We start from the raw sequence: 27,282 nt of genomic DNA, 5'->3' as shown, positions 1-27,282 counted from the left end.
ATACTCTAAGTGTTAAGCAGAGGAAGTGTTAGAAAAACACATGCCTCAGAATTCTGAAGTTATCTTAATGTACCCAGCACAATTCAAAGATAACAGCACTCAGCAAACAGTCCTTCCAGTCAAGGCTCTGCCTATAAACCTAGGGCAATCTCTCCAGTTACTTCATGCACTACACAACTTTTATGTTAAGGGGAACAAAATTCCTCATGTATTCAGTTAACTTTGCATAAGTTACATTATTTATTACACATTTAGCTACTTGCTTATTTTCCCAAATCACAAAACTGATTTTCTAAAGCTGAGCAGAGAAATAAAAACAGAAAAAGCACACGGCACCACAGCACAGCACAAAATGACGAGAAAACAAAGGCGAGAAAATGAGCTGGGAAGGCGGAGAAGCACCATCAGAGCGCCATATCTTCTTACCTGATCTTGGGACTATTTTTAAGTATTTTTAGAAAAAACAGGAGAAGTAGAAAGCAAAAAAAAAAAAAGAAATCAGACAGGAAAAAAGAAAAAAAATGTTATGGTTTGGATGAGTTACACATTTAATGTATTCCTTTTTAAATGTTACACTCAGAATATTATACTTGGTAATACGCTAACAGTACTTTAAAAAACACATCAGCTTTGGAGATTTTTTAAAAATTTGCCTCTGAGCATAACATCAGTTGCCAATGTCAAAAAATGAGTTACATATAATAGCAACAAAGAGGAATGGTGCAATCCAAACTAGAAGTATGAAAGCCTCAGAACTGCCTTGTGGAAAGTTTATAAGAGACAATATTCTGGTTTCACCTCTCACTGGAGGTCAGCTGCTACAATTCCCTACACACAAATGACTGAGTCATGAAATGTGGCTTTTATGTATTATCTGAGGAATCGAATCAGCTAGTTATTGGATTACTAAAGCTATTACGTCTCTAAACAGTTTTCCTTAAGGTCCTTTAAGATTCTGCACATTTTCAGTTGTAACTTGTTATCTGTGATTAACTGAAATATGACATCTTTCTAGAAACTCCTTTTCCTCTTGTCATTAATGACATCTGCTGCAAAAAGATTTTAAGGCCTTCTATAAATATATGTATAAAGTCAAAAGTTGATTAAGTTACATGAGGTTTCAAATTCTATTAAGGAAAAAAAGAAAAAAAAAGACTGACTCAAAGAAAAATCAATTCTGAGTCTAAAACTGTCCGTATCAATGACACTGAGAAAAAACTCCCAGGTTTACTTTGTGGGAAGTGCCATTTACTATCAGACAACGAAACTTTTCACGACAAAATTTTAAACTATAGGAAAATGTCCCCAGGGCTCTAACTCAGAAGGTTTAATTATTAGCTTAAAAATAACTTGACTGTCAGCACACATGCTGTTAATCCAACCAGGGTAAAGAAGTCTCCAAATTCTGGACAAGGTCCTGTTCCTTTCAACCAGGTCAGGCGGGAGCCAAGGTTTTCCACATACAAAAGCTTTATGCTTCAGTTTTCAGCACTGAATTTGCCACCATTCCTGCCTCTGACTTCTGATTAAGTCACCGTTTCACCTTTAACATGTCCCTTGTAAACGAACAAATGGCAGAGCTTTTGAAGAGATGCTCAAATAGTTGCTAGGCAATTCCAATAAGCGATATGTATTCTTTCCCAAGAATGCACTCTTTTAAAGTTGCAATCAAAAATCGTTCTTTCAGTCATGAAAAGAGTATAGTGAAGAATCAACACAAATATTTCTTACTTATGGGAAAATGGGATTTTTCTTTCTTTCTTTAGTTCTTTATAGAACAAAACTCATTTTTAAAACATGTGACCCAGATTGGTTCTCCTCATTCTGTCAGGGAACTCTTTTGCTATATTATGCTTGAAGCATGACTGCCAGGTAGGGAAAAACGGAACAAACAATTAACACGTTCACTCACATAAAATTAAAGACTGAAAACCACAAAAGAAAATAGCAGAGCATGTGTGCATTTCACCAAATTCACATCCTTACCCCAAGGGCACTTGTGGGGATAATGTGAAAAATGAAAATGGTTTCAGTTTATGACATCACGGTTGTTTGAAATTGACTGCGAGTAAAGAGCAACAGCGAAATACCTGGCAGAACGGGCCCCCAGACTAAAGCCCATGTAGCCCTCTGCAGGCAGAGAATCGTCGCCCAGCTCCTTAAGGTCTTGCGGCCCGAGATACTTGTCCGTGTCTCCCGTCATTGCATCTTCACCTGTGGATGCACAAAGCAAGCCCGAATCAGGAGCTTCCTTTCTGAAAATGTGCCTGTTTGGGCAGAAAACTGCTCCCCTGGTCATTAGCTAATCGTCCATTTTCTCATGTTTATTCCCCCCGCCCCCATCCCCTGGATAATATTTGTAACTGCCCTTTAGAAGGAGAAAGTAGAGGCAGAGGTTAGTTCATCATTTCAAGAGTGAATTTAAGCAGCAGAAAGAGCTCCTGGCACTAGGCACCAATTTTAAAACATTTCCTTATCTTCCTTGTCCCTGCCTCAAGCCCTAGCCAACTAGAAAGGTTCATCTCTTGTGTCAGCTTGAGTTTTCCTGGCCTGACCATGATGAGGGCAGTTTGTTTGAATGGACCTGGATTGCAAAATAAGAGGCACCTCTTCTTCCCTGTTCTGGAAATTTTCTGTGGGAAGAGAACTAACTTTATTTTAAATGGTTTTCTCACAACCAGGATTTCAGCTTGGGGTTATGTAAATAACTGGCAAGTGATTTAATTTGAATTAGAACTGCTCAACTGGGGAAACCTTGAAACACATCCACATTGAACTGTTTCGAAATCTATCAAATGAACAGCTCAGTACAGCTGCCCCGGTGTATGAACCCTGCTCAGAAAGTGGCTCTACCCTCAACAGAGATCAAATTGGGGCTTCAACAGCTGGAAAGAAATAAACTGTTCTTGAACCATCTATACAGAGTAAGTGCATAGAATACTTTTACTAGCTACACAGGCATAACATGATCTCACGCGGAAAAAAAAAAACACATTCCAGGAGTGACCGGGCAGGTTTTCCAGATGCCTTTTGCCCTCTGGGACATTTCCCATCCTTTACAAAATGTAGCATGGGCTGTGGAAAAGTTCCTTCCACAAATAGGCAAACTCTTTTCTCCTTTTTATGACTCGACTCTCGTTCTACTGGATACGAGCCTGGCTGGCTGAACAGGATTTCAAAGGCGTGTATGTTTTCTGTTTTCTCAAAGGTAAGCAATTTCACCACTCCAGCTCTATTTTCCAGCCCTTCATTCAGCATCGTTTATAATTTCCATTCATTTAAACTCAGCAAACCACAAGAGCTCAGCTTTTAAACTACCAATCAAGTCTAAAAATACATTATCAACTACCGTTTTTGCAAGTGTAAAAACTAAACAGATCAGCTTTCTACAGCTACCCAGAACCAAGAGATTATTTTAAGTTACTTTACAGCTGGGCTATTTGCACATTCACTACGGAGGAAACAAAAACAGCACACACCAAGTACAACTTAAAGAAAGCTCTTACTCTGTGTTAAAGCCATTTCCACCAGGCTGGGCTGGTCAAATGTTTTCCTGATGTTTCCAGGAATTCCTGAGACAGTGATTTAGAATCTACCTCCAGATCAGCCCCCAAAAAACCAATCCCTGGGTTGGATCCGCGGTCTTCAACACCACCTCCGAGTTCCTCTCAGCATCTTCGTCTCCTCTCCAGCAACTGAAGAATTACACATCTTTTTTCAGATGAAAAAAAAAAATCCCCCCCAAATCTGGCCACATTTCATTGAGATCAAGATCCTTTTTGATCACTCCGAAGACATCCTTTTAAAACTCCTTCTGATTGGATTAACAACTCCTCTGGCAAGCCTCTAGCAGAACCGAATGGTGACATAAATGCGAGCCCCAGACTTATTTGTATGTAAATATGAGGACTGCTCCAGTGTAGACTTTCGGTAATTTGATACCAGTGCCCGGTGCCTAATCGGGTAGCCGACAGCCTGAAATCTAGGGAGAGGCAGCAAGCGAGCCACTGGGCTTCATGGGGAGGCGACTCTTCTCCAACCTGAAGAAAGACACGGCCAACGCAGGTAGAGAGGAAAAACAGGAGAAAACAGAGGCCCGGCAGGGAGTGGCAGAGAGCTCCAGGCAAACTTTATAACTTTTTGTTCTCAGCTGGGAACACCAGGAGCCAGGGTTATTTATGGTCCCTGTCAGGTGGAAGGAGGGAAAAAAAGGCAGAGAGGGGAGGGAGGGCCTGCCCTCGGATTGAGGTTGGGAAACCGTGGGGCAGAGAGAAGCGGCAAGAGCTCCCCAAGCAGCGCCGGAGAAAGCACTCATCACTGCTGTTTCTCTCTAGAGTGGAAGGAAAGGGGAAGTGAGACAAGCGGGGGAAATGGAGTGGAGGCTCTGTTTTATCTCTTGCAGGAACTCTTTCGTCTCCCTGATGGGATCAAAGTCACTGAGTGGTCCTCCTTCCCCGAGGAGTCCCTGCAGAAGGCGAGAGACGCAGAAGGCGAGAGGCGGAGGGAGCTTGGGCTGGCTGGAGAGAGGTCTTGGCTGCGAGGGGCTAGAGGCAGCTGAGGAGGAGCGTCACTGCGTTAGGCCACGGTTCCCCTCTCTCTGGGGCTCCCGGCCTCCCTTCCCAGCTGCTCCACCCTGTTTCTGTTGGCAGTGGAGGGAAAAACTCGTGGGCCTTCTGCATCTGCCGCCTGGGCACTCGGGAGAGGCAATTTCAATCGCTTTCCCTCAGCTGAACAGTCAGGCTAGAAAGGGCAAAAGGGTTTCCACATTATCTTGGAGGAAGTGGGTGTGCAGCACCTTTTCATACTTTGCATCTATCTCTTGCACGGTTACCTAAATATACAGAAGCATGAATCCGTAGAACTGATGAGGTGGGGAACAGATTTGCTGCTCCTGGATCAATGCATAAATAATGACTCATCTAATATTCAGACGATATGACACCTGGCGTTAGAATTCGATCTGCCCGGCTGTAATCAACATTGCAAATACCCAGAATGAAAAGGGAAGCCATTTACAATGCCTGAAACATATTGAAAAATATCCCCCGCCCCAATAGTAATATAAACATAATAAAAAGAATCATTTCCAACTCTAAAGAATGGAAGAGGAAGTCATGGTTAAAACGGAGAAAATGTCTGAACTTTAACCTGTTTGCCACAGATGCATTTAAAATCCAACCTACTAAGACTTCCCTGACAGTCAAGTGGTTAAGACTCAGTGCTTCCAAGACAGAGGGCACGGGTTCGATCCCTGGTGAGGAAACTAAGATCACACATGCCACACTGTACGGCCAAAACACAAAACAAACAAACAGCCCCCACCCCCAAACTACTCAGCAAAGTCTGATTCAGTGGTGGCCACTCATTCCAGCTTCCTAACAAGGACTGCGAGGAAAGTTTCCTTCTTCACGACTTCTTGCCCAGCTGCTTTCCGGCCACCCCTCCACACTCATCCTGCCCTTCTGTTACACAGAATTCTTTCAGTCCCTAGAATTTCTGAACGTCTTTAGACTTTGAGCCACTACCTAGGGTGTCTTCCTTTGATGGAACCTTCACCCCTCCTTCTTCACCTGAGTAATTTCTCCAATCTTTGCGTCTTTCTAGAACTCTTCTCCTCCTCCACTCACCCTCTTGAGTGTCCCTCGTGTGTGTTTCCCGTATCAGAGTGTATTGGCAGCAAAAACATCTGCTTGGTCTGTCCCGTGGGAGAGTGAGAACACATATTGTCCTGGGCTTGCCGTATTGTAAGTGCTCCATCAAGATTTTTGGAATTCATGATCGCTTTTATTAAATAGCTTGATGATTTTACTTTTTTCCCCCATCTACAGGCCACAGCAGCTTCGTGCTCTTTTGGCATGCCAAGCTTGGTGGCTGGGATACATAAAATTTCAGTAAGTTTCTATTCTTTTTGACATCTCCTTCTTAGGCCTCAGAAATGGTCAGTACGAAGCCTAAAGAAGCCCAGTGTTGGGATGGGGATGGGAGCTGTCAGTACATTTGGCCAATGACTAAAGTGGTCTTATGAATATTAAGTAACAGTAATTAAGTAGTTATGCATTCACCATTTTCGAATGGTGAAGATTTTTCTTAAAAGGCACGGAATTTAGAAATAAAAGTGTTATTTTAATGCAGTTTAGTGTAGTAGGAATACTGTTGACTCTTGAGTCATACTTTCAACCTCGGCTGAACCTTGGATATCAATGCTGCCTCTGTCCTAAGACCTCTTGGGGGGATTCGGTGAAATAGCGCACAAAGAAAGGTGTAGTCAGCACCAACTGTTACTATTGTTCTGAAACATCTGCTTTCTTTAGTGCCCAAACATATGAATGCATGAACTCATATAATTAATATTTAAAATGCTAAGACTGATACTAGTCAGGGCAAAATCCCAACATAGCACCAAGTAACCCAGGTTTCACTGCCTGACACAGAGCCTGGTTCATCATAGGTACTCAACAAATACCTGTTGGTTGAATGAATGAATGAATAACATTAATACACTCTCATTTTAATGAACAAAATATTCCATAATTATTGTACAGTACACTACACAGCTATACAAAGGTTAGAAAGGAATGAGATGAACTGTGTTGAGTGTCTGGGTAACTACTCTAATCCATTCTATAATCCAAAAATATTTTTATCAGTAGCAGCTTCTGACCAACAGGTACAAATGCATATAAGCAAACAAAAGCAATTCTATGAACAAACAACACTCATACAATATCAGATATATTTAGTTACGGTAAACATTACCAAACCCTATAAATTTTTGCTTACTAAGTACTTGTGTGGGGCTTCCCTCGTAGCTCAGTCAGTGAAGAATTTGCTTGCAATGCAGGAGACCTGGGTTTGATTCCTGGGTTTGGAAGTTCCTCTGGAGAAGGAAATGGCAATCCACTCCAGTATTCTTGTCTGGAGAATCCCATGAAAAGAGGAGCCTGGTAGGCTACAGTCCATGGGGTCGCAAGAGTCGGACATGGCTTAGTGACTAAGCCACCTCCACCAGGTACTTGTGTGGGCTTATGTTTCCTAGAAGCATCTGGCGCAATGGCACAACTGCTATGCTGAAGGTAAGTCTGACTGTTTTCTGGCAAAGAGGGTGTGGTAGCTCGTGTCTAAAGATGCCCTCTTTACCCCATCCAGTGAACCAAGTTTCTGGTATCCATGCCTTGTATACTGCACTTGTTTACATTTGAGCTGGTTTGATTTTTGAACAGTAAAATGCAGGGGAAGTGATTTTACATGACTCTGAACTTTGAGTTCAGAGACACCTTGCAGTTTCTGCCTGAGTCTCTTTGGAGTGCTTGTTCCAAAGGGGAGGAGTCAATCCCAAGGCAAGAAATTTGAGTACCAAGAGGCCACCCCTTATAAAGGCGTAAAGAGAGTCAAGGTAGCCCTATGGAGAGAGATGCCAGTCAGTTCTCAGCTGTCCCAGCCATCCCAATCAAGGTGACAGACCCCTGAATGATGCTGCCACATGGAACAGCCCACTGAGTTACCCTCAGCTGCTATCTCACTGCAAACTCCTGAAAGATCTTAAGAACCCAGCTGAGCCTCGTTAACTCACCCAACCATGAGATGATGATAATAAATTAAACCACTGAGTTTAAGGTAATAAGTAGTGGGAACAGAGGCAAATGAGAAATGACAAGTTGCAGGAGTAAGGCAAAGCGGTCACACGCCGGTTGCCTAACGCACCCCTAGTCCGAGTGAGCTCCGCAGTGGGGCATATGATTAGTGCAGACAAAGTCTGAGAAGAGCACACGGGCAGGTGCCGCCCAAGGAAGCCTCGCCTGCTTGGAAGGGACTTTCTGTGTATGCGCTCAGTGGTGTCTGACTCTTTACCACCCCTTGAACCGTAGCTCCCATGTTCCTCGTCCGTGGGATTTCTCAGGCAAGAATACTGGAGGGGGTTGCCATTTCCTCCTCCAAGGGATCTTCCAACCCATGGCTTTGGCATCTCCTGCATTGGCAGGGGGATTCTTTACCACTAAGCCACCTGGGAATCCCAGAAGGGACTTTATCCCTTTCAAAATTACAAGCCCTGATGTTCTTGTGTTAACCCATTTTTGACAATAAAATATCAGAGGCAGGAAAATGTTTAAAGAAGAATACAAAACACTCCAAATCTACCTCAGAGGCATTTCACTTCCATTCCCAAGGCATCCCCTCCTCCTAGTCCTTTTTTCATGACAAGGTGAAGAGAAGAGGCTTCCTATACTACAGTCAACCTTTCAAAGATCCATACACCCAGTCTGCCAGGAAATAATACAAAATATAATCAGGGACAAAGGCGAAAAAAGAATATATTAAATGGTTATCAGGACTGTGGTCGGTCACATTCCCTTTCAGAATTTAGCCCATTGGTCCAGGATCAGTACATGGGGGAATAACCAATGCAACTTCCTTGCAATCTTTCATTATGCCCACTAATAATTTTTTTATGCTAAATAAATGAAACAGTTCTTTGCTTAATATGTAAATGTTTTCCATGCCCTAGGAGTTCTTTTCTTCTCTCTTTCCCCCTTTTTGTTCGTTCTAATCTTTTCCATCTTAAGACTGTCATTGAGGAATACTTCTGTTACTTTTCCAGGGGTTAAAAAAGTTTTCCTATCTGGTTGGGGACTAGAAGCACAAAAAATGTTCCTTAAGGTCAAATTGTATTGTCAGAAACTTTGCTTGGAAGTGTTTAATCCCTCTGATGTGAAATGCACACTCTCCCCAAGGAATGTACTTTATAACATTAAAAAGCTGAAAATAATGGTACAAAATACCTCCAAATGAAATAATAGTAGAAAAACCTCCAAATTACATGGGATTTTTTAAAAAAGCTGGATTAAAAAGAATAAAGAGGAAGACAGTCTCTACGCTCTAGTGATTTTTAAAAAGAGGTTGATTACTTCATAGAAGTCAGTCTTATCATCAATCTGTTAATGATCAGAACTGAGAGGGCAAATTTATGGTGCTTGTTCTGAAAAAAAGTGATTTTTTTGATCATCACATAGCAAAGAGAGGAAATAGATACTACTAGAAAATAAATCCTCTAGCTATTTCTAGTTTACATTATGGAACAGTAGAATGAGATCACATCATTATAATCAACACCTATATTTATTGAGCATTTACTCTGTTCCAGGCACTGTTTGGTGCTTTACAAGTATAATTCTCACAACAACCTTACAGAATAGAATTGCTATCTCCATTTCAGGACAAAGAAAACCCAGTTCACAGTGGTAGAATAAATAGCTTGAGATCACTTAGAACATGGGGAATATTGGATTTAAAATCAGTTGGTTTGACTCCAGAGTCCTGCTTTTAACTACTGCCAAATTCTGTGCTACTGAACAAATACAACAAGAAATCGGTAAATGAAATGTCAGCTCTGTGAAGGCAGGAGTTTTTCTGTTTTGTTCCATATCAGTGCCCAGAACAATGCCTGGCACATAGTAGGTGCTCAATAAATGTTTGTGATGAAAGCTCAATGATTGGCCTTGGATAAAGGAACTCTATTACTGGAGAAAGAAGCAGGGAGACTTACTTTTCACGGTAAACTCTTGTACCTTGGGAATTTTATACCACGCACATCTATCACCTATTCAAAAAATGAATAAAATTAAAAAAACAAAACAAAATACAGAGACTGCAGATAAGCCATATAGGTTGTGTATTCCATACACTGGAAAAGGTATAAGTGGTGTATGTGCATCAGCAAGTATCCAGCAAACACAGAAAGGAAACAATGTAAAGATTTGACTGGCTTGCTTCTTTAAAGAGATGGAAGAGAAGAAATGAAACAACAAGGCAGGAAGAAGGGGATGCACCTTATTAGTGTGGTACTTCTGGTTGCTTCCCAATGTTCTAAAGCAGTGGGTCTAACCTCGGGGATGCTTTCGAATCACCTGAAAACTTGCATTTCTGACAAGTTCCCCAGTGAATCTGATGCAGCTGATCTGGAGAAGACACTTTGAGAACCACTCGTCTAAAGGATCCTAGTAAATAAATGCCAGCGATGTAACGGCAGTACTGATCATACCGCATTCAATGTCTGTTTTCCTAGTGGCTATTACCAGCATACTTAAAGTATCCGCTTCAGCAAGTGAATTCAAGGAATGAGTGCAGTGTTTCTCAAATTTCAAGGGATATATTTTATCAAGTGTGGTGTTTCTCAAATTTCACGGAACCTTGTGAAAATGCAGATGCTGATTCCATAGGTCTGGCATTGGCCCTGAGATTCTGCATGAATAACAAGCCCCCAGGTGACCTGCACCCCACTCTGAGTGGTGAGACAGTGGAACGCTGGGCAAGGACCTATGTTAGGAGTAAAGCCAACTACTGCCTTTGAGGTATTTAGTCTCTAATAATGGAGATAAGGCCAAGATAAAAACAAGGATACAAATCCTGTACTCCTCTTGCTGGTTTACAAAGATTTACTGCTTTGCATGTCTTACACACTGTGCTTGAATGTCTCACTTAATCCTCAACCCTATGAAGCAGGTACTATTATTTCCAGTTTATAGATGAAAAAACAGATTCAGAGTTACTATTCAAAACTCACACATTTAATTAGAGGTGGAATCTGGATTAGAACCCACAAGGTCAGGTTGCAAAGCCCAGGAACTTCACTGCACCACCGGGACAGAAGATGTGTGAAAGGCATTACAGAGTATTACAGGAGCACAGAGGAAGAGGCTAGCACACTGGACTGTAGATCTGGTAGATGCCGAATGGAGGGTGTGTGAGTAAAGGTAGGAAGAGAAGGGCAGAAGCAGGAAGTGGGCTATCCCAGGCCACAGGATACGCCTAGCGGGACAGAATGCTGGGGACCGACAGCAGCTGGCTTTACTAAAGTCACAGCCAACTGAGTTGTAGGAAATGGGTTGGTTGGGTTAGATTTTTAGGGTTCTTGAAATTGATTATAGACTAACAATTGTCATCCAAGTGACAAGCAACATAAACGCATCATTGGGTGACAATGCAATGTCAACCCACACTGTTTTGTTGTTGCTGTTTTAAACTGAAGCCCTAAATGCTCCCAGCCTATTTCTAATCATACAGCAGGAAGAATACAGACAGTCATATCCATTTGATTAAAAAAAAAAACAGGGACTGCCATTTATCGAGCACCTATTTTATGCTGATCACTGCTTTAAATGTTTTATGGATATGTTACTTCTTTTCATCTTTCCAGAAATTCCACAGTATTATTAACCCCTTCAGAGACAAATTAAGACAGGTAAGACACAGCCAATTTTATGTTTTTGAAGGTTCAAATAAGGGACATAAATACCTATGTAATTTTAAAGAGAAAATCCTTTCCATCCATTCAAAACCTTATAATAGGACGTCCACCTCCACTAATGTTTAGACAGTACGTTTTCATCATGAAGGATCCAAATGACTCTGATCACAGTTTTCCCTCAACCTCCCAATATTTGCATTCTCAAAATGCAGAGAAGCTGGAATACGAAGGAAGAGGAATATGGTAGTATGAGGACGCTGATCTGGGAAGCTTCCGTAAGCCTCTGTCCTTCTCCATCAGAGGGCAGACAGACTGAAAACCACAATCACAGAAAACTAACCAATCTAATCACATGGACCACAGCCTTGTCTAACTCAATGAAACTATGAGCCATGCCATGTGGGGCCACCCAAGATGGACGGGACATGGTGGAGAGTTCTGACAAAATGTGGCCCACTGAAGAAGGGAATTGCAAACCACTTCAGTGTTCTTGCCTTGAGAACCCCATGAACAGTATGAAAAGGCAAAAAGAGGACACTGAAAGATGAACTCCCCAGGTTGGTAGGTGCCCAATATGCTGCTGGAGATCAGTGGAGAAGTAACTCCAGAAAGAATGAAGGGACAGAGCCAAAGAAACAACAACACCTAGCTGTGGATGTGACTGGTGATGGAAGCAAGGTCCGATGCTGTAAACAGCAATATAGCATAGGAACTTGGAATGTTAGGTCCATGAATCAAGGCAAATTGGAAATGGTCAAACAGGAGATGGCAAGGGTGAATGTCAACATTTTAGGAATCAGCGAATTAAAATGGACTGGCATGGGTGAATTTAACTCAGATGACCACCGCATCTACTACTGTGGGCAAGAATCCCTTAGAAGAAATGGAGTAGCCATCATGGTCAACAAAAGAGTCCAAAATGCAGTACTTGGATGCAATCTCAAAAATGACAGAATGATCTATGTTCGTATCCAAGGCAAACCATTCAATATCATGGTGATCCTAGTCTATGCCCTGACCAGTAACGCTAAAGAAGCTGAAGTTGAATGGTTCTATGAAGACCTACAAGACCTTCTAGAACTAACACCCAAACAAGATGTTCTTTTCATTATAGGGGACTGAAATGCAAAAGAAGAAGTCAAGAAACACCAGGAGTAACAGGCAAATTTGGCCTTGGAGTACAGAATGAAGCAGGGCAAAGGCTAATAGAGTTCTCCCAAGAGAACGCACTGGTCATAGCAAACACCCTCTTCCAACAACACAAGAGAAGACTCTACACAGGGACATCACCAGATGGTCAACACTGAAATCACATTGATTATATTCTTTGCAGCCAAAGATGGAGAAGCTCTATACAGTCAGGAAAAACAAGACCAGGAGCTGACTGTGGCTCAGATCATGAACTCCTTATTGCTAAATTCAGACTGAAATTGAAGAAAGTAGGGAAACCACTAGACCATTCAAGTGTGACCTAAGTCAAATCCCTAGAGATTATACAGTGGAAGTGAGAAATAGATTTAAGGGATTAGATCTGATAGACAGAGTGCCTGATGAACTATGGACGGAGGTTCCTGACATTGTACAGGAGACAGGGAGCAAGATCATCTCCATGAAAAAGAAATGCAAAAAGGCAAAATGGCTGTCTGAGGAGGCCTTACAAATAGCTCTGAAAAGAATAGAAGCAAAAAGCAAAGGAGAAAAGGAAAGATATATCCATTTGAATGCAGAGTTCCAAAGAATAGCAAGGAGAGATGAAAAAAGCCTTCCTCAGTGATCAGTGCAAAGAAATAGAGGAAAACAACAGAATGGGAAAGACTAGAGATCTCTTCAAGAAAATTAGAGATACCAAGGAAACATTTAATGCAAAGATGGGCTCAGTAAAGGACAGAAACGATATGGACCTAACAGAAGCAGAAGATATTAAGATGAGGTGGCAAGAATACACAGAAGAACTATACAAAAAAGATCTTCATGACCCAGATAATCACAGTGGTATGATCACTCACCTACAGCCAGACATCCTGGAATGAGAAGCCAAGTGGGCCTTAGGAAGCATCACTATGAACAAAGCTAGTGGAGGTGAAGGAATTCCAGTTGAGCTATTTCAAATCCTAAAAGATGATGCTGTGAACGTGCTGCACTCAATATGCCAGCAAATTTGGAAAACTCAGCAGTGGCCACAGGACTGGAAAAGGTCAGTTTTACTCCAATCCCTAAGAAAGGCAATGCCAAAGAATTCTCAAACTACTGCACAATTGCATTCATCTCACATGCTAGTAAAGTAATGCTCAAAATTCTCCAAGACACGCTTCAACACAGTACATGAACTGTGAACTTCCAACTGTTCAAGGTGGATCTAGAAAAGGCAGAGGAACCAGAGCTCAAATTGCCAACATCCATTGCATCATCAAACAGGAAAGAGAGTTCCAGAAAAACATCTACTTCTGTTTTATTGACTGTGTCAAACCCTTTGACTGTGTGGACCACAACAAACTGTGGAAAATTCTGAAAGAGATGGGAATACCACACCACCTGACTTGCCTCTTGAGAAATCTGTATGCAAGTCAGGAAGCAACAGTTAGAACTGGACAAGGAACAACAGACTGGTTCCAAATAGGAAAAGGAGTAAGTCAAGGTGGTATATTGTCACTGTGCTTATTTAACTCATGTGCAGAGTACATCATGAGATACACTGGGCTGGATGTAACACAAGCTGGAATCAAGATTGCCGGGAGAAATATCAGTAACCTCAGATATGCAAATGACACCACCCTTATGTTAGAAAGTGAAGAAGAACTTAAGAGCCTCTTGATGAAAGTGAAAGAGGAGAGTGAAAAAGCTGGCTTAAAGTTCAACATTCAGAAAACGAAGATCATGGCATCTGGTCCCATCACATCATGGCAAATAGGTGGAGAAACAGTGGAAACAGTGTCAGACTTTATTTTGGGGGCTCCAAAATCACAGCAGATGGTGACTGCAGCCATGAAATTAAAAGACGCTTACTCCTTGGGAGAAAAGTTATGACCAAACTAGACAGCATATTAAAAAGCAGAGATGTTGCTTTGCCGACAAAGGTCCATCCATAGTCAAGGCTATGGTTTTTTCCATGGTCATGTATGGATGTGAGAGTTGGACTATAAAGAAAGCTGAGCACCAAAGAATTAATGCTTTTGAACTGTGGTGTTGGAGAAGACTTTTGAGAGTCCCTTGGACAGCAAGGATATAACCAGTCCATCCTAAAGGAAATCAGTCCTGAGTATTCATTGGAAAGACTATGTTGAAGCTGAAACGCCAGTACTTTGGCCACCTGACGCAAAGAGCTGACTCATTGGAAAAGACCCTGATGCTGGGAAAGATTGAAGGCAGGAGGATAGGGGACGACAGAGGATGAGACGGTTGGATGTCATCACTGACTCAACGGACATGAGTTTGAGTGAACTGCAGGAGTTGGTGATGGACAGGGAGGCCCAGCGTGCTGCAGTCCACAGGGCTGCAAAGAGTTAGACATGACTGAGTGACTGAACTGAACTGAACTGATCCACTCAAAGTGAAGTGAAAATCACTCAGTCATGTCTGACTCTTTGCGACCCCATGGACTATTCAGTCCATGGAATTCTCCAGGCCAGAACACTGGAGTAGGTAGCTGTTCCCTTCAAACTCTAGTTCTAAAAGTCTAATTCTGAGACTCACACAATAAATAAGTGTGAAAGTTACTTAGATTTCAGATCAGTGTGCATCTCATCTTTCATTTTGCAGTTTGGAGGAAGAGCATGTATTAAGCAAGGATTCCTGTACATTTTCTTTGCAAAAGGTGTGAGAGCAATGGGGAAAGCTGAGACACTGTTAGATGAGGAAGGGTGACCTAGGTGGTCTTAAGAAGCGTGTGTCATTTTAAGGGATTAGTGTACCTCTCTCATGGGAGGGCCACCTGCTATCTTTTTCTTTCTTTCCCTAACTCCAGGTGCTGGTAAGATCCTGACTTCATTGCTGCCCACAAAGGAACTGGGCTTAATGGCAAAGTTTGTACATCTCTTTAGCATTGACAAGAACAAGTCGCCGTTATGGCACAAAACAAATGACTTTTCTATTTAGGCTGATTTTTTCGAGTATAAAGTCAGTGTGACTCTCTGGTCTTACACATTATTCTGTTCTTTGTGGCTAGATGTACCTTTTTTAAAAACTGCATTGCAGTTTACTATTCCTTAATCCAAGTGAGATACAGTTTCCAAAGTAAGGACCCATGACTCAGTGTTGGACGCTTTCCAGATGGGGCAATGGAAACCATCCCCTGTGATCTTGGTTGGGTTAATAAACAAACCCATCCCAGAAAGGAAAAAGAATTCTGTGTCTTTCCTGTGAAGAGCTAGAAAAAGACAATGCTGGGGCAGACACTATAATTTTTTCCTATTTTTATCAATACTCCTTAACCCTAGTCCAGAAATTACTGTCAGCCACCTGAGGAAGATGAGATGTTACAATGACTTGGGTCAAATGGAGACTAAAGAACAGAGACAGGATGCAGGTAGAGAGGAGTACGGGGTTACTTACACTGAACTTATTAGCTAAAATCTATGTGTTCTTGCCTGGAGAATCCCAGGGACGGGGGAGCCTGGTGGGCTGCTGTCTCTGGGGTTGCACAGAGTTGGACACGACTGAAGCGACTTAGCAGTAGCAGCAGCATGCCACTTTTAAATAAGACCAGACAATGACTAGCCACAAAGTAATACTGTGAAATCAGACACTAAAATGGTTCTTACTTATGGAGAAATTACATTGCTAAATTCAAGGTGGCTGTATCATGCCAGTAAGTCCCTTCTGTTCATTCTTTCTTACAAATTCGTTTAGACTCCGCCCCACATCCAGACCTCATTGATCTTGGCTCATTATGTTTGTATATAAGGACTGGGTGTGCAAAGCGCCAGAAGATGCTCACTACCCTCAGGTATAAAGCAGTATAAGCATCACGTCTACTTTGTGGGCTTGAACCTGGTCTCTCCTTCTCTTACACCTAAACTGCTTTTCACTGTGCAGAGCAGCAAACACCAGTTATTGATCTGTGTTCTATCTCCGACCTCTACCTAAAAGCTGTATACATACAAGGTAAAGATAGCCGGCGGTCAGTTCTCAGCCTCAGTGTGCTTCTGGCCCTGGTGCTTGGACCACCTCTTGCCATGTGTAACATCTTCCCGTTCTCCAACCCCACACCCCTTCCCGGCCCTCTGCCACCACCCTGCCTTTTCCTGGCCAAGCATTCTCTGTGCTGATTTTCCCCAGTGTCACCCTCCACTTCTGGTTCTCTCTGTAGTAGAGGTCCAATTTGGGGGATGGGGGCAGAGGTGGTCACATGAGGACCCACTTCCCCATGAAGAAGCTCAGACTTTCGGGGTAGATTACCAGAGACTAAAAGAAGTGGGAGTGGGAAGGAATCATATTCAAAATTACAACTTGTTTTGAATGAATGAAAAGACCACCTATTGTACTTAATCAATAAACATGCTAATTCCCGGTCAGCTCTTAACTGACCCCTGTTCCCCTTCATGCCATAGACTGCTCCAGCTGCTCATCTGTCATAGCTTCTAGGGAAAAAAACACAAAACTATATGAGAACTACTTATTCTGGGTCTGTATTCATATTAGGAACACGGCAGCTGCTGTGGTCATCAGGGGTTCCCAAATGGCCTGTGCTCATCTAACTGGACCGTGCCAGGGAAGTTTCTCCCATGGGCGGCATCCACTAGAGCTCACTCTTCTGGTTTTCTCCCTCTGTTCTTCACCACTCCCTCTGGCATTCCTCTTCCTCTCAGTGTGCCCAGAGTTTTCCATTCCTCCCTGTGCCCTGCCCTGGGATCCTCAGCCAGGTCAGTGCCCAAACCCCTTGCCTCATGCTGAAGTCTTCTGTGAGCTCTTCCGGTCTCTGATACTTTGACCCTGAACTTAGAACACTTCTTTCCAGTCCCTTCCCTTCTCCTCAACCCCCCAAACTTCTGCTTGTTCACATTCTGTCTGTTCCATAAAATTCATCCTTTTGAGGCCTCCAGTCATCTCCCCTTCTTTTGCATTTTCTTGTTACTTTCATATATGCTCTTACAGCACCTCACTGAAAGTAAAAACAACCTAAATTCAAAAAAAACCTAAATTCAAATTACAGTTTCATTGGTTATGTGAACCTGAACAAGTATCTTGAACCCTTTTAGGCTTAGAACCTTAATGCAAGTGAGGGCTAATAAAATTTTAGGGCTTTGAATTAGGACTAAATGTAAAGTAGGAGTAAGAATAGTTCCAAAACTGCTCTCAACTACTTTGAGAAGATTAAGTAAGATAAAGTGCCTTGTAACTAACATTCATGGAGATATCTGGATTAACCTTTATCAGTTCAGTTCAGTTGCATCTGACTCTTTGCAATCCCATTGACTGCAGCACGCCAGTCCTCCCTGTCCATCATCAACTCCTGGAGCTTACTGAAACTCATGTCCATTGAGTCAGTGATGCCATCCAACCATCTCATCCTCTGTCTTTCCCTTCTCCCGCCTTCAATCTTTCCCAGCATCAGGGTCTTTACAAATGTCAGTTCTTCGCATCATGTGGCCAAAGTACTGGAGTTTCAGCTTCACCATTAGTCTTTCCAACGAATATTCAGGACTGATTTCCTTTAGGATGGACTGGTTGGATCTCCTTGCAGTCCAAGGGACTCTCAAAAGTCTTCTCCAACATCACAGTTCAAAAGCATCAATTCTTTGGCGCTCAGCTTTCTTTATAGTTCAACTCTCACATCCATGCATGACTACTGGAAAAACCATAGCTTTGACTAGATACCTTGCTGGCAAAGTAATGTCTCTACTTTTTAATATGCTGTCTAGGTTGGTCATAACTTTTCTTCCAAGGAGCAAGAATCTTTTAATTTCATGGCTGCAGTCACCATCTGCAGTGATTTTGGAGCCCCGAAAAACAAAGTCTGTCACTGTTTCCACTGTTTCTCCACCTATTTGCATGAAGTGATGGGACCAGATGCCATGATCTTAGTTTTCTGAATGTTGAGTTTTAAGGCAACTTTTTCACTCTTCTCTTTCACTTTCATCAAGAGGCTCTTTAGCTTTTCTTTGCTCTCTGCCATAAGGGTGGTGTCATCTGCATTTCAGGTTATTGATATTTCTCCCTGCAATTTTGATTCCAGCTTGTGCTTCATCCAGCCCAGCATTTCTCATGATGTACTCAGTATATAAGTTAAATAAGGAGGGTGACAATATACAGCCTTGACGTACTCCTTTTCCTATTTGGAACCAGTCTGTTGTTCCATGTCCAGTTCTAACTGTTGCTTCTTAACCTGCAGATAGATCTCTCAAGAGGCAGGTCAGGTGGTCTGGTATTCCCACTTCTTTCAGAATTTTCCACAGTTTGTTGTGTTCCACACAGTCAAAGCCTTTGGTATAGGCAATAAAGTAGAAGTAGATGTTTTTCTGGAACTCTTTTGCTTTTTTGATGATCCAGTGGATGTTGGTAATTTGATCTCTGGTTCCTCTGCCTTTTCTAAATGCAACTTGAACATCTGGAAGTTCACAGTTCATGTACTGTTGAAGCCTGGCTTGGAGAATTTTGAGCATTACTTTTCTAGCATGTGAGATGAGTGCAATTGTGTGGTAGTTTGAGCATTCCTTGGCATTGTCTTTCTTTGGGACTGGAATAAAAACTCACCTTTTCCCATCCTGTGACCACTCCTGAGTTTTCCAAATTTGCTGGCATATTGAGTGCAGCACGTTCACAGCATCATCTTTTAGGATTTGAAATAGCCCAACTGGAATTCCATCACCTCCACTAGCTTTGTTCGTAGTGATGCTTCCTAAGGCCCACTTGACTTCTCATTCCAGGATGTCTGGCTCTAGATGAGTGATCACACCATCGTGATTATCTGGGTTGTGAAGATCTTTTTTGTATAGTTCTTCTGTGTATTCTTGCTACCTTTTCTTAATATCTTCTGCTTCTGTTAGGTCTGTACCATTTCTGTCCTTTATTCTGCCCATCTTTGAATGAAAACTTCCCTTGGTATCTCAGGTTTTCTTGAAGAGATCTCTAGTCTTTCCCATTCTGTTGTTTTCCTCTATTTCTTTGCATTGATCACTGAGGAAGGCTTTCTTATCTCTGTGCTAACCTTTATACATTATCTCATTTACAACTTACAATTATCCGATTGTTTTAGGATTCTTATCTAAATTACCTGAATGTTAGAGGTTAGAGACTGGGATTCCACTATAAGCCCCTGCACTGATTTGTGTGACATTGACCAAGGTCTTTAACCTTGCTGGAACTTATTTTCATATCTATAAAATGGGCATACCAATGGCTCTAAGTTAGAGGGTCACTGTGATGCTTAAACAACATAGTACATGAAATGTATGGTGCTTAATGCCTAGAACATGGAAAGGGCTCAATAAATGGTAAGTACCTTGTGTGTGTCGTTGAGAGTATTCATTTATGTCGACTCCTAGGTGGGGACGGGGTGGGGTGGGGAAGGACAGAGACACAGGTAAATGTGTGGCAGCACCCCCCCCGCGTGAGGACCCCTGTGTCTGTGTCCTAAGTGCTCGGACGGCGATACAGACAGCTCTGCTTTCATGGCGTGGACAGCCTACTTTGGAAGAACATAAAATTCATCCCAAGTTGGCAAATGACAGTCTGGGCAAAATCCAGTCCCCTCCCTGTTTTTGTAAATCAAGTTTTATTGCCCACATCCCTGCTCATTTGTTCTGTTAGCTATTGGGGCTACAATGGCAGAGTTGAACAGTTAGGACACAGACCATGCAGCCTGAAAAATTGAAAATATTAATTGTTGGTCCTTGCCAGAAAAAGTTTGCTTTTCTGGAACTGATGACTAATATATTGAGAGGAGTATTAGGAAGAAATCAAAAAGTGTGATTGAGAGAATGCAAAAGAGGAACCATGAGCCATATTTACACAGGATTCACTGACCACAGAAAGGCTGTGAGTTCTACTCTAAGTACATCGTAAAGCCTTGGGAAGTTTTTATTTTACTGTTGTATTTGTACTCGTTTGGGGGTGTATGTGTATTATTTAGAAGAGGTGGCTACTTTTATTTTGAAATACAGCAACCATGCAAATGAGTACATGACGTGCAACATACATTTTATTTATTTATTTATTTTTTTTATTTTACAAGTTCATAAAATTTTAATTTTGAAAGGTTAAATTGGAAATTTTCTTTTTTTTTCTCTTTTCTTTTTTTTTAAATTTTAAAATCTTTAATTCTTACATGTGTTCCCAAACATGAACCCCCCTCCCACCTCCCTCCCCATAACATCTCTGTGGGTCATCCCCATGCACCAGCCCCAAGCATGCTGTATCCTGCGTCAGACATAGACTGGCGATTCAATTCTTACATGATAGTATACATGATAGAATGCCATTCTCCCAAATCATCCCACCCTCTCCCTCTCCCTCTGAGTCCAAAAGTCCGTTATACACAGCTGTGTCTTTTTTCCTGTCTTGCATATGGACACCTTATCTTTGACAAAGGAGGCAAGAATATACAATGGAGTAAAGACAATCTCTTTAACAAGTGGTGCTGGGAAAACTGGTCAATCACTTGTAAAAGAATGAAACTAGATCACTTTCTAACACCGCACACAAAAATAAACTCAAAATGGATTAAAGATCTAAATGTAAGACCAGAAACTATAAAACTCCTAGAGGAGAACATAGGCAAAACACTCTCCGACATAAATCACAGCAGGATCCTCTATGATCCACCTCCCAGAATTCTGGAAATAAAAGCAAAAATAAACAAATGGGATCTAATTAAAATTAAAAGCTTCTGCACAACAAAGGAAACTATAAGCAAGGTGAAAAGACAGCTTTCTGAATGGGAGAAAAGAATAGCAAATGAAGCAACTGACAAACAACTAATCTCAAAAATACACAAGCAACTTATGCAGCTCAATTCCAGAAAAATAAACGACCCAATCAAAAAATGGGCCAAAGAACTAAATAGACATTTCTCCAAAGAAGACATACGGATGGCTAACAAACACATGAAAAGATGCTCAACATCACTCATTATTAGAGAAATGCAAATCAAAACCACAATGAGGTACCACTTCACACCAGTCAGAATCGCTGCGATCCAAAAATCTGCAAGCAATAAATGCTGGAGAGGGTGTGGAGAAAAGGGAACCCTCCTACACTGTTGGTGGGAATGCAAACTAGTACAGCCACTATGGAGAACAGTGTGGAGATTCCTTAAAAAATTGCAAATAGAACTACCTTATGACCCAGCAATCCCACTGCTGGGCATACACACCGAGGAAACCAGAATTGAAAGAGACACATGTACCCCAATGTTCATCGCAGCACTGTTTATAATAGCCAGGACATGGAAACAACCTAGATGTCCATCAGCAACATACATTTTAACAGACTGCTATAAAATAAATACCACAGAGGTTAAGAAATAGAACGTCAGCACCCCAGAAGCCACTGCCTGCATTCTTATCCCATCACAGCCTCCTCCTGCCTCCTTCTCATGTTATAATATCTCTCTTTACATTATTTTCCTGGTTTTCTATAGCCTCACTATCTAATTTTATAATCCTAGTTTAGTCCTACCTGGTTGTGAAGAATTCTATTGTCTTTGCATAAGCTACAACTTGGCAACTAAAATCCTAGGTTTATACCCTACAGAAATGTACTTATATGTATGTGTACCAGGAAACATATATAAGGTTTATAGCAGCTTTGTTTGCAACAGCCCCACACAGGAAACAACCCATGCTTCCATCCACAGGAGAATGGATAACCAAATTATGATCCAGGCATATAGAATAATATATCGAAATGAAAACAAATGAACTACAATTATATACAACAATATGAATGAATCTTTAAAACCTAGCTATGAGCTTCAGAGATCAAACCAGTCAATCCTAAAGGAAATCAACCCTGAATATTCATTGGAAGGACTGATGTTGAAGCTCCAATCCTCTGGCCATCTGATGTGAAGAGCTGACTCATTGGAAAAGACCCTGATGCTGGGAAAGATTGAGGGCAGGAGGAGAAGGGGGTGACAGAGAATGAGATGGTTGGATGGCATCACTGACTCAATGTACATGAATGTGAGCAAACTCCAGGAAACAGTGAAGGAAGGGAAGCCATGGGGTCACAAAGAGTTGCACACAACTTAGCAACGGAACAACAAATGAGGTCTGGAGGGTTTGAAGCTGGGGAATGGAATAACACGATCCAATTTACATTTTAAAAGATTGCTGAGGATGCTGTATAGAAAACTGAGTCTCTGGGGAAAGTGCAGAAGTGACCTGCAAGGAGGCTTCTGCAGTATTCCATGGGCGGCACGTCAGCGGGTGGATTAGAGTCACGGCAGTGGGAAGTGGAGGGATGTGGGATGTATTCTGGAAGCAGAATGGATAGATTCAGACTGGATATAAGCGTAAGAAAGGGAGGTTACACAGAACCACAGGTTTTAGCTTGGGTGATAGAGCTGTTTACTGACCTGGAGAAGGGTGGGAAGAAACACTGTTTGCAGGGTATGTTTAGGGCAGGCTGAGACATCTGTGAGATTCTGTATAGACACGTCAAGTACGTGGTAGGGTAAGTGGTCAGTGTGGATGAAGATCACTAAACAATTCCAATTCCAAAGACAGGCTACCAAAGACAGGATTGACTCTGTTTGAGAATCAAGACTTCTGTCTCCGCCCATAAGTCTTTTCCTTTAGCTGGAAATTCTTTTAAATTCATGAACTATTCTTTGAGCTATAGGTACCTCTTAGGAGAGTCATTATAAAGATGTTTACTGATTCACTACGTAGCCTAGGGCTGTCTCAGTGAGACAGGGTATAATGACTGGAACAGGGAGCACAGGAGGCGAATTTTCTTCATCTTGCCTGTTCTCAGAAACCTGTATACAACTATCCTCTCCTTGAGTCTCCTCTGTTAGGTTGCAGCTGTGCAAACACCTACTGAAGAGCTGTTTTGTTCCAGGCCCTGTACTAGGTTCTAGGGAGACAATAGAGACTAAGATTAGGTCTCTGTGTCTGGTATTTCATTTTGACTTTATTGCTGAGCGTGCTTGTTAAGTCACTTTAGGTGTGTCTGACTCTTTGCAACTCTATTGACCATAGCCTGCCAGGCTCCTCTGTCCATGGGATTCTCTAGGCAAGAATATTGGAGTGGGTTGCCATGCCAGAGTAGCATGCAATTATGTACCATCTGTTTGAAAGGTCAGTTGTAAGCAGAGAAATATCAGGCAAGAAGTTAGATTTTATGATTTTACAGGTATTTATAAAATGGTAAGATTTCAAGTAAAGGGCAGTCTCTGCATAGCAACCAGGACTCCCTTGGACCACCTGGAGGCAAACTAATCTTCAAGGCTTCTTTCCAGATCTGTAAAGCTAAAAACATGATAGTTTGAAGTGTTTATTAGGATGACTAGGAGATCAGGATAGTCCAAAGCGCTTGGTGAGAAGAGAGGCTGTAAGGCATCTCCCCCAATATCTGGCTTTGTGTTTCCCAAAATAATTTCTCCAACTTTTTTGAGTTTCAGATTGTGCCAAATGAAATTCTACTTTTTCTCCCCTCATTAAAAATACTGGGATATGTTTGCTAAAACTACTTGCTTTGAGTTCTTAAAATCCATTCTACGTTATGTTTATAGCTATTTTACGTGAATGTGAATCTTGGTCCTTTGCCAAGATGATCAGAGGACTATCTCTTGTAGTTTCATTGGGTCTTTAAAAAAGAATGATTATTACTTTGTGACAATTTTCAATTTGTTCCTTTTCCTAAGCACACATTTTTTTGAAGCTCAAAAAAAATTCAATTTTGGGTTCTAATATAAGAACACAGCTCATGTTACTGCAGTTATGAAAGAGATGACCTAATGCCACCTATCAGATGTGTCTTCTTGTCCCACTCTGCCACTAACCTGGTTGGGAAAGTCACACAACATTCATTTGGGCTTTATTTCTCATCAGTATAATGAAGAGCTTGGGCTATAGAATACTGATCTGCTGTTTTAGTTCTTTGGAATTTGTGGTTTGCTTCCATTAGGCACTGATTTTGATACAAAAGTGAGCCAATTACGACTCTCTCATATTAGCAGATGAAACATCAGTGCTTTATTATATCTCAAAGCTACACCTATCTGACAATTATTTTTCTTTTTTTAGACTTTTAAAAATGTTTTTATAAATAATGTATCCAAAGATTTTGACCCACCACACAAAGAAAGAATCTCATTCTTAAAAAAAAAAAAATATATATATATATATATATATAAATATATATATATATACACACACACAGATTTTTATATGAGTTTACATTCTGAGAGGCTCAAACCTGATATCAAGCCTTTAGATTTCTACTGCTTCAATTCCAAAGGACCAGTTGATAGCAGTTTTAGTACACAAAACTTTTTTCCTGGTTCAGACAGATTTATTCTGCTTAATGAACCCCTTCTTTGCTCTTTGAGGGATCTGGAATCTGGTTTCCAGATTTTTGGATTTCCTTTAATAGGAAACTTCACAAAAACCTGGTAGGCTGTGGTATTCCTATCTGACAATTATTTCTAAGTGTACTTAGACTTTTAGCATTTTCTTTTAATATTTTAGTGTCTACATTTGATCCTGAAAGAGCTTCTGCAGTCTTATCTGAATTGTAACTAACTGGGAATTAAATAATTCTTCCGAGCAAGAGTTGTCTCACCCAGTTGTCTCAGAAACCTGTTCAGTGGAGTCCTATTTCACAGAGCTGCCTTTTGGGGTTTTACTTTCCATGGCTTCATTCCAGTTCTCATTATGTCCCATCTGCAGTTCTTTAGATTTATTGCTATAACCCAACCCACTAGAATTTTGCAAGCTAAAATAACATGATTATGCATTCTTAAAAATTGACAAAATACATTTTCTAGGAATTTGCAATGTAAAATCACTGCTGAATCAAAGCCCATGGTGACTCTTGGGAGCAGGACTCAAACTAGAAGACAACTTGAATCTTAATCTCCATTTTCTTCTTTTATTCCTCTCCCTCCTTTCCTTTCCTTCTTTCCCTTCTCTTTCTTCCCTCCCTCTCTCTTCTCTACCCCAATTTAGTTTTTTCTTTCTTTTTAATGACAACCTGAATTGCAAAACTGAACACTCTAAGTGGTACTAGAATCAACATTAATTTTGCATGTATATTAATTTTATATGCATGTAACATATTTTCTGGGAAAGAAAAAAGTAGAGCATTAAGATGTCTGTGAATCAGTCTGGCCCTCCAAGTAGGTCTACCTACCCCTTACCCATATAACATGTGGACTCATCACCTGCCTTAAGCATCTTGCTTTATCTCTGCTGTGCTGACATGTCAACCTTTGTTCTTACTCTGTAACTTGGCTCCATTGTTTCCTTAGGCCATTCACTGATAACATTTAGCCTTGTTTTTCTGAAAAATTTTTTTGACAAATTAATCAACATTACTTTTTCTTTTTAACTTAGACTAATTTCTCATCATGGACCAAGGAAAGAGGACAAAGAGAAAGCAAAAATTAAAAAGAAAGAGAGAGAAAAAGAGACTACTTTTGGCACTGTTCCCTTAATATTCACTTGATTTTTATAACTTAGATTATAATTATATTTTCCCATGTTACAAATTCATTCTTCTTGAGAAAAACTGACAGCATATTTTGCTTATTATTTTTATTTGCTTTTAAAAGCTGTTGATATTCTTAGCACCTGGGATACCTGAAGATCTTACTAATTCTCACATAGAGAGATTCACAATATGCTGTGGTTTCATGGAAATAAACAGTTGTTTCCATTCAAAAGGGCTTAATGAAACCAGCAGCGCCAAGTCAGACTACAGTGGCAAAGCCCTGGCAAATCTACCCGACAAATGAGTCAGATGTAAATACTGTCATTGCAGTTGTAGGGCTCCTTTTCGAATTAAACTTTCAAAATGATTTGTTGTAGGATTTGGAGTAAAATAGAAATGCTAGCGCATGCAGCAGAGAATGATCCAAGTATGTGACAAACGGCTAATGTGGTTTACTGGACCTCATGGAGGCAAAATTTAGGGACATTAGCTGACAGTAATATTAATAGGACTCAATTAAGTATATATTATAACCTCAACAGTATTTTTATCTTCAATTGTAGATTTTTAGTATCTTCTATGGACAACACAAGAGCCCTGATAGACTCTGTTTTGATCAGACTGTACCTCGAATATGGTGTCCAGCTCTGGCCACCTCCACTGGAGGTGGATACAGACACCCTGAAATGTGCACAGGAGACTGACCGTGATGGTAAGGGAACGGGGGGTGGACGGGTGGGAGGGCGGGAAGTGCCTGTAATATGACTGAAGGAAACAATATTGATAAGAAACATGAAAAGTGCTTCTAAATATCAGAAGGATTTTACATGAATTGAGCTGGCTGTTGTTCTAAATAGCACCAAACTGATCAGAGCCTGAGTTACTGAGTTAAAGCCTGAATCAGTGACAGAGTGCTCCAGAAAATGAAGAATGTTTAAAGCCAGAGTTGTTCACAGGAATAGGCAGACTGAGAATTGGGAAACTCACATGGAGGCATCTGGGAAAAGGATCTCCTAACAGAGGTAATTCTAGCACTAGGTGACGGTTGTTCAGATTGAATGACCTTTAACCAACCCCCTTTGAACATTAAATTCTACACATTATGAAGTCAAGAGCCATTTGCTTCCAGCAGCCCCTGGACACATGCAAGGGCTGAAAGATAGACAAAATGAGAATGAAAATTTGCTTGTTCATTTCAAGTTCCGAAGCTGATATAAATCTAAAAGAAATAATTCTCATTTCTAGTTAAACAGCTAAGTGAATTATCTTTAAGAGATGCAAAATTTCTTCTTTTTGGAAATTAAGGGTTTCCACATGTATAGGTTGTTTATATAGTCCATTCAAACTTGGCCTCTCATCAGTGCAGCTCTTTGGGGATATTCTGTTAGAAATTAGCACATTTTTAGGTCTTTGATTGTCATATTATATTTCATAACAATTTC

At 41.1% G+C, this 27,282-nt stretch overlaps 1 protein-coding gene across 1 annotated transcript in view; it reads right to left on the bottom strand.

Annotated features, from left to right (window-relative positions):
• ANK3 (ankyrin 3) overlaps window positions 1-27,282 on the bottom strand; it is a 375,681-nt gene that overhangs the window by 113,784 nt on the left and 234,615 nt on the right. The window contains exon 24 of the mRNA XM_052641329.1: window positions 2,091-2,214. Within this exon, the coding sequence (XP_052497289.1) occupies window positions 2,091-2,214 (124 nt within the window). The remainder of the gene's footprint in view (window positions 1-2,090; window positions 2,215-27,282) is intronic.

Source organism: Budorcas taxicolor, chromosome 5, assembly GCF_023091745.1.
Source record: "Budorcas taxicolor isolate Tak-1 chromosome 5, Takin1.1, whole genome shotgun sequence".
NCBI classification, from domain to species: domain Eukaryota; kingdom Metazoa; phylum Chordata; class Mammalia; order Artiodactyla; family Bovidae; genus Budorcas; species Budorcas taxicolor.
This window is presented reverse-complemented; position numbering and strand designations above follow the sequence as displayed.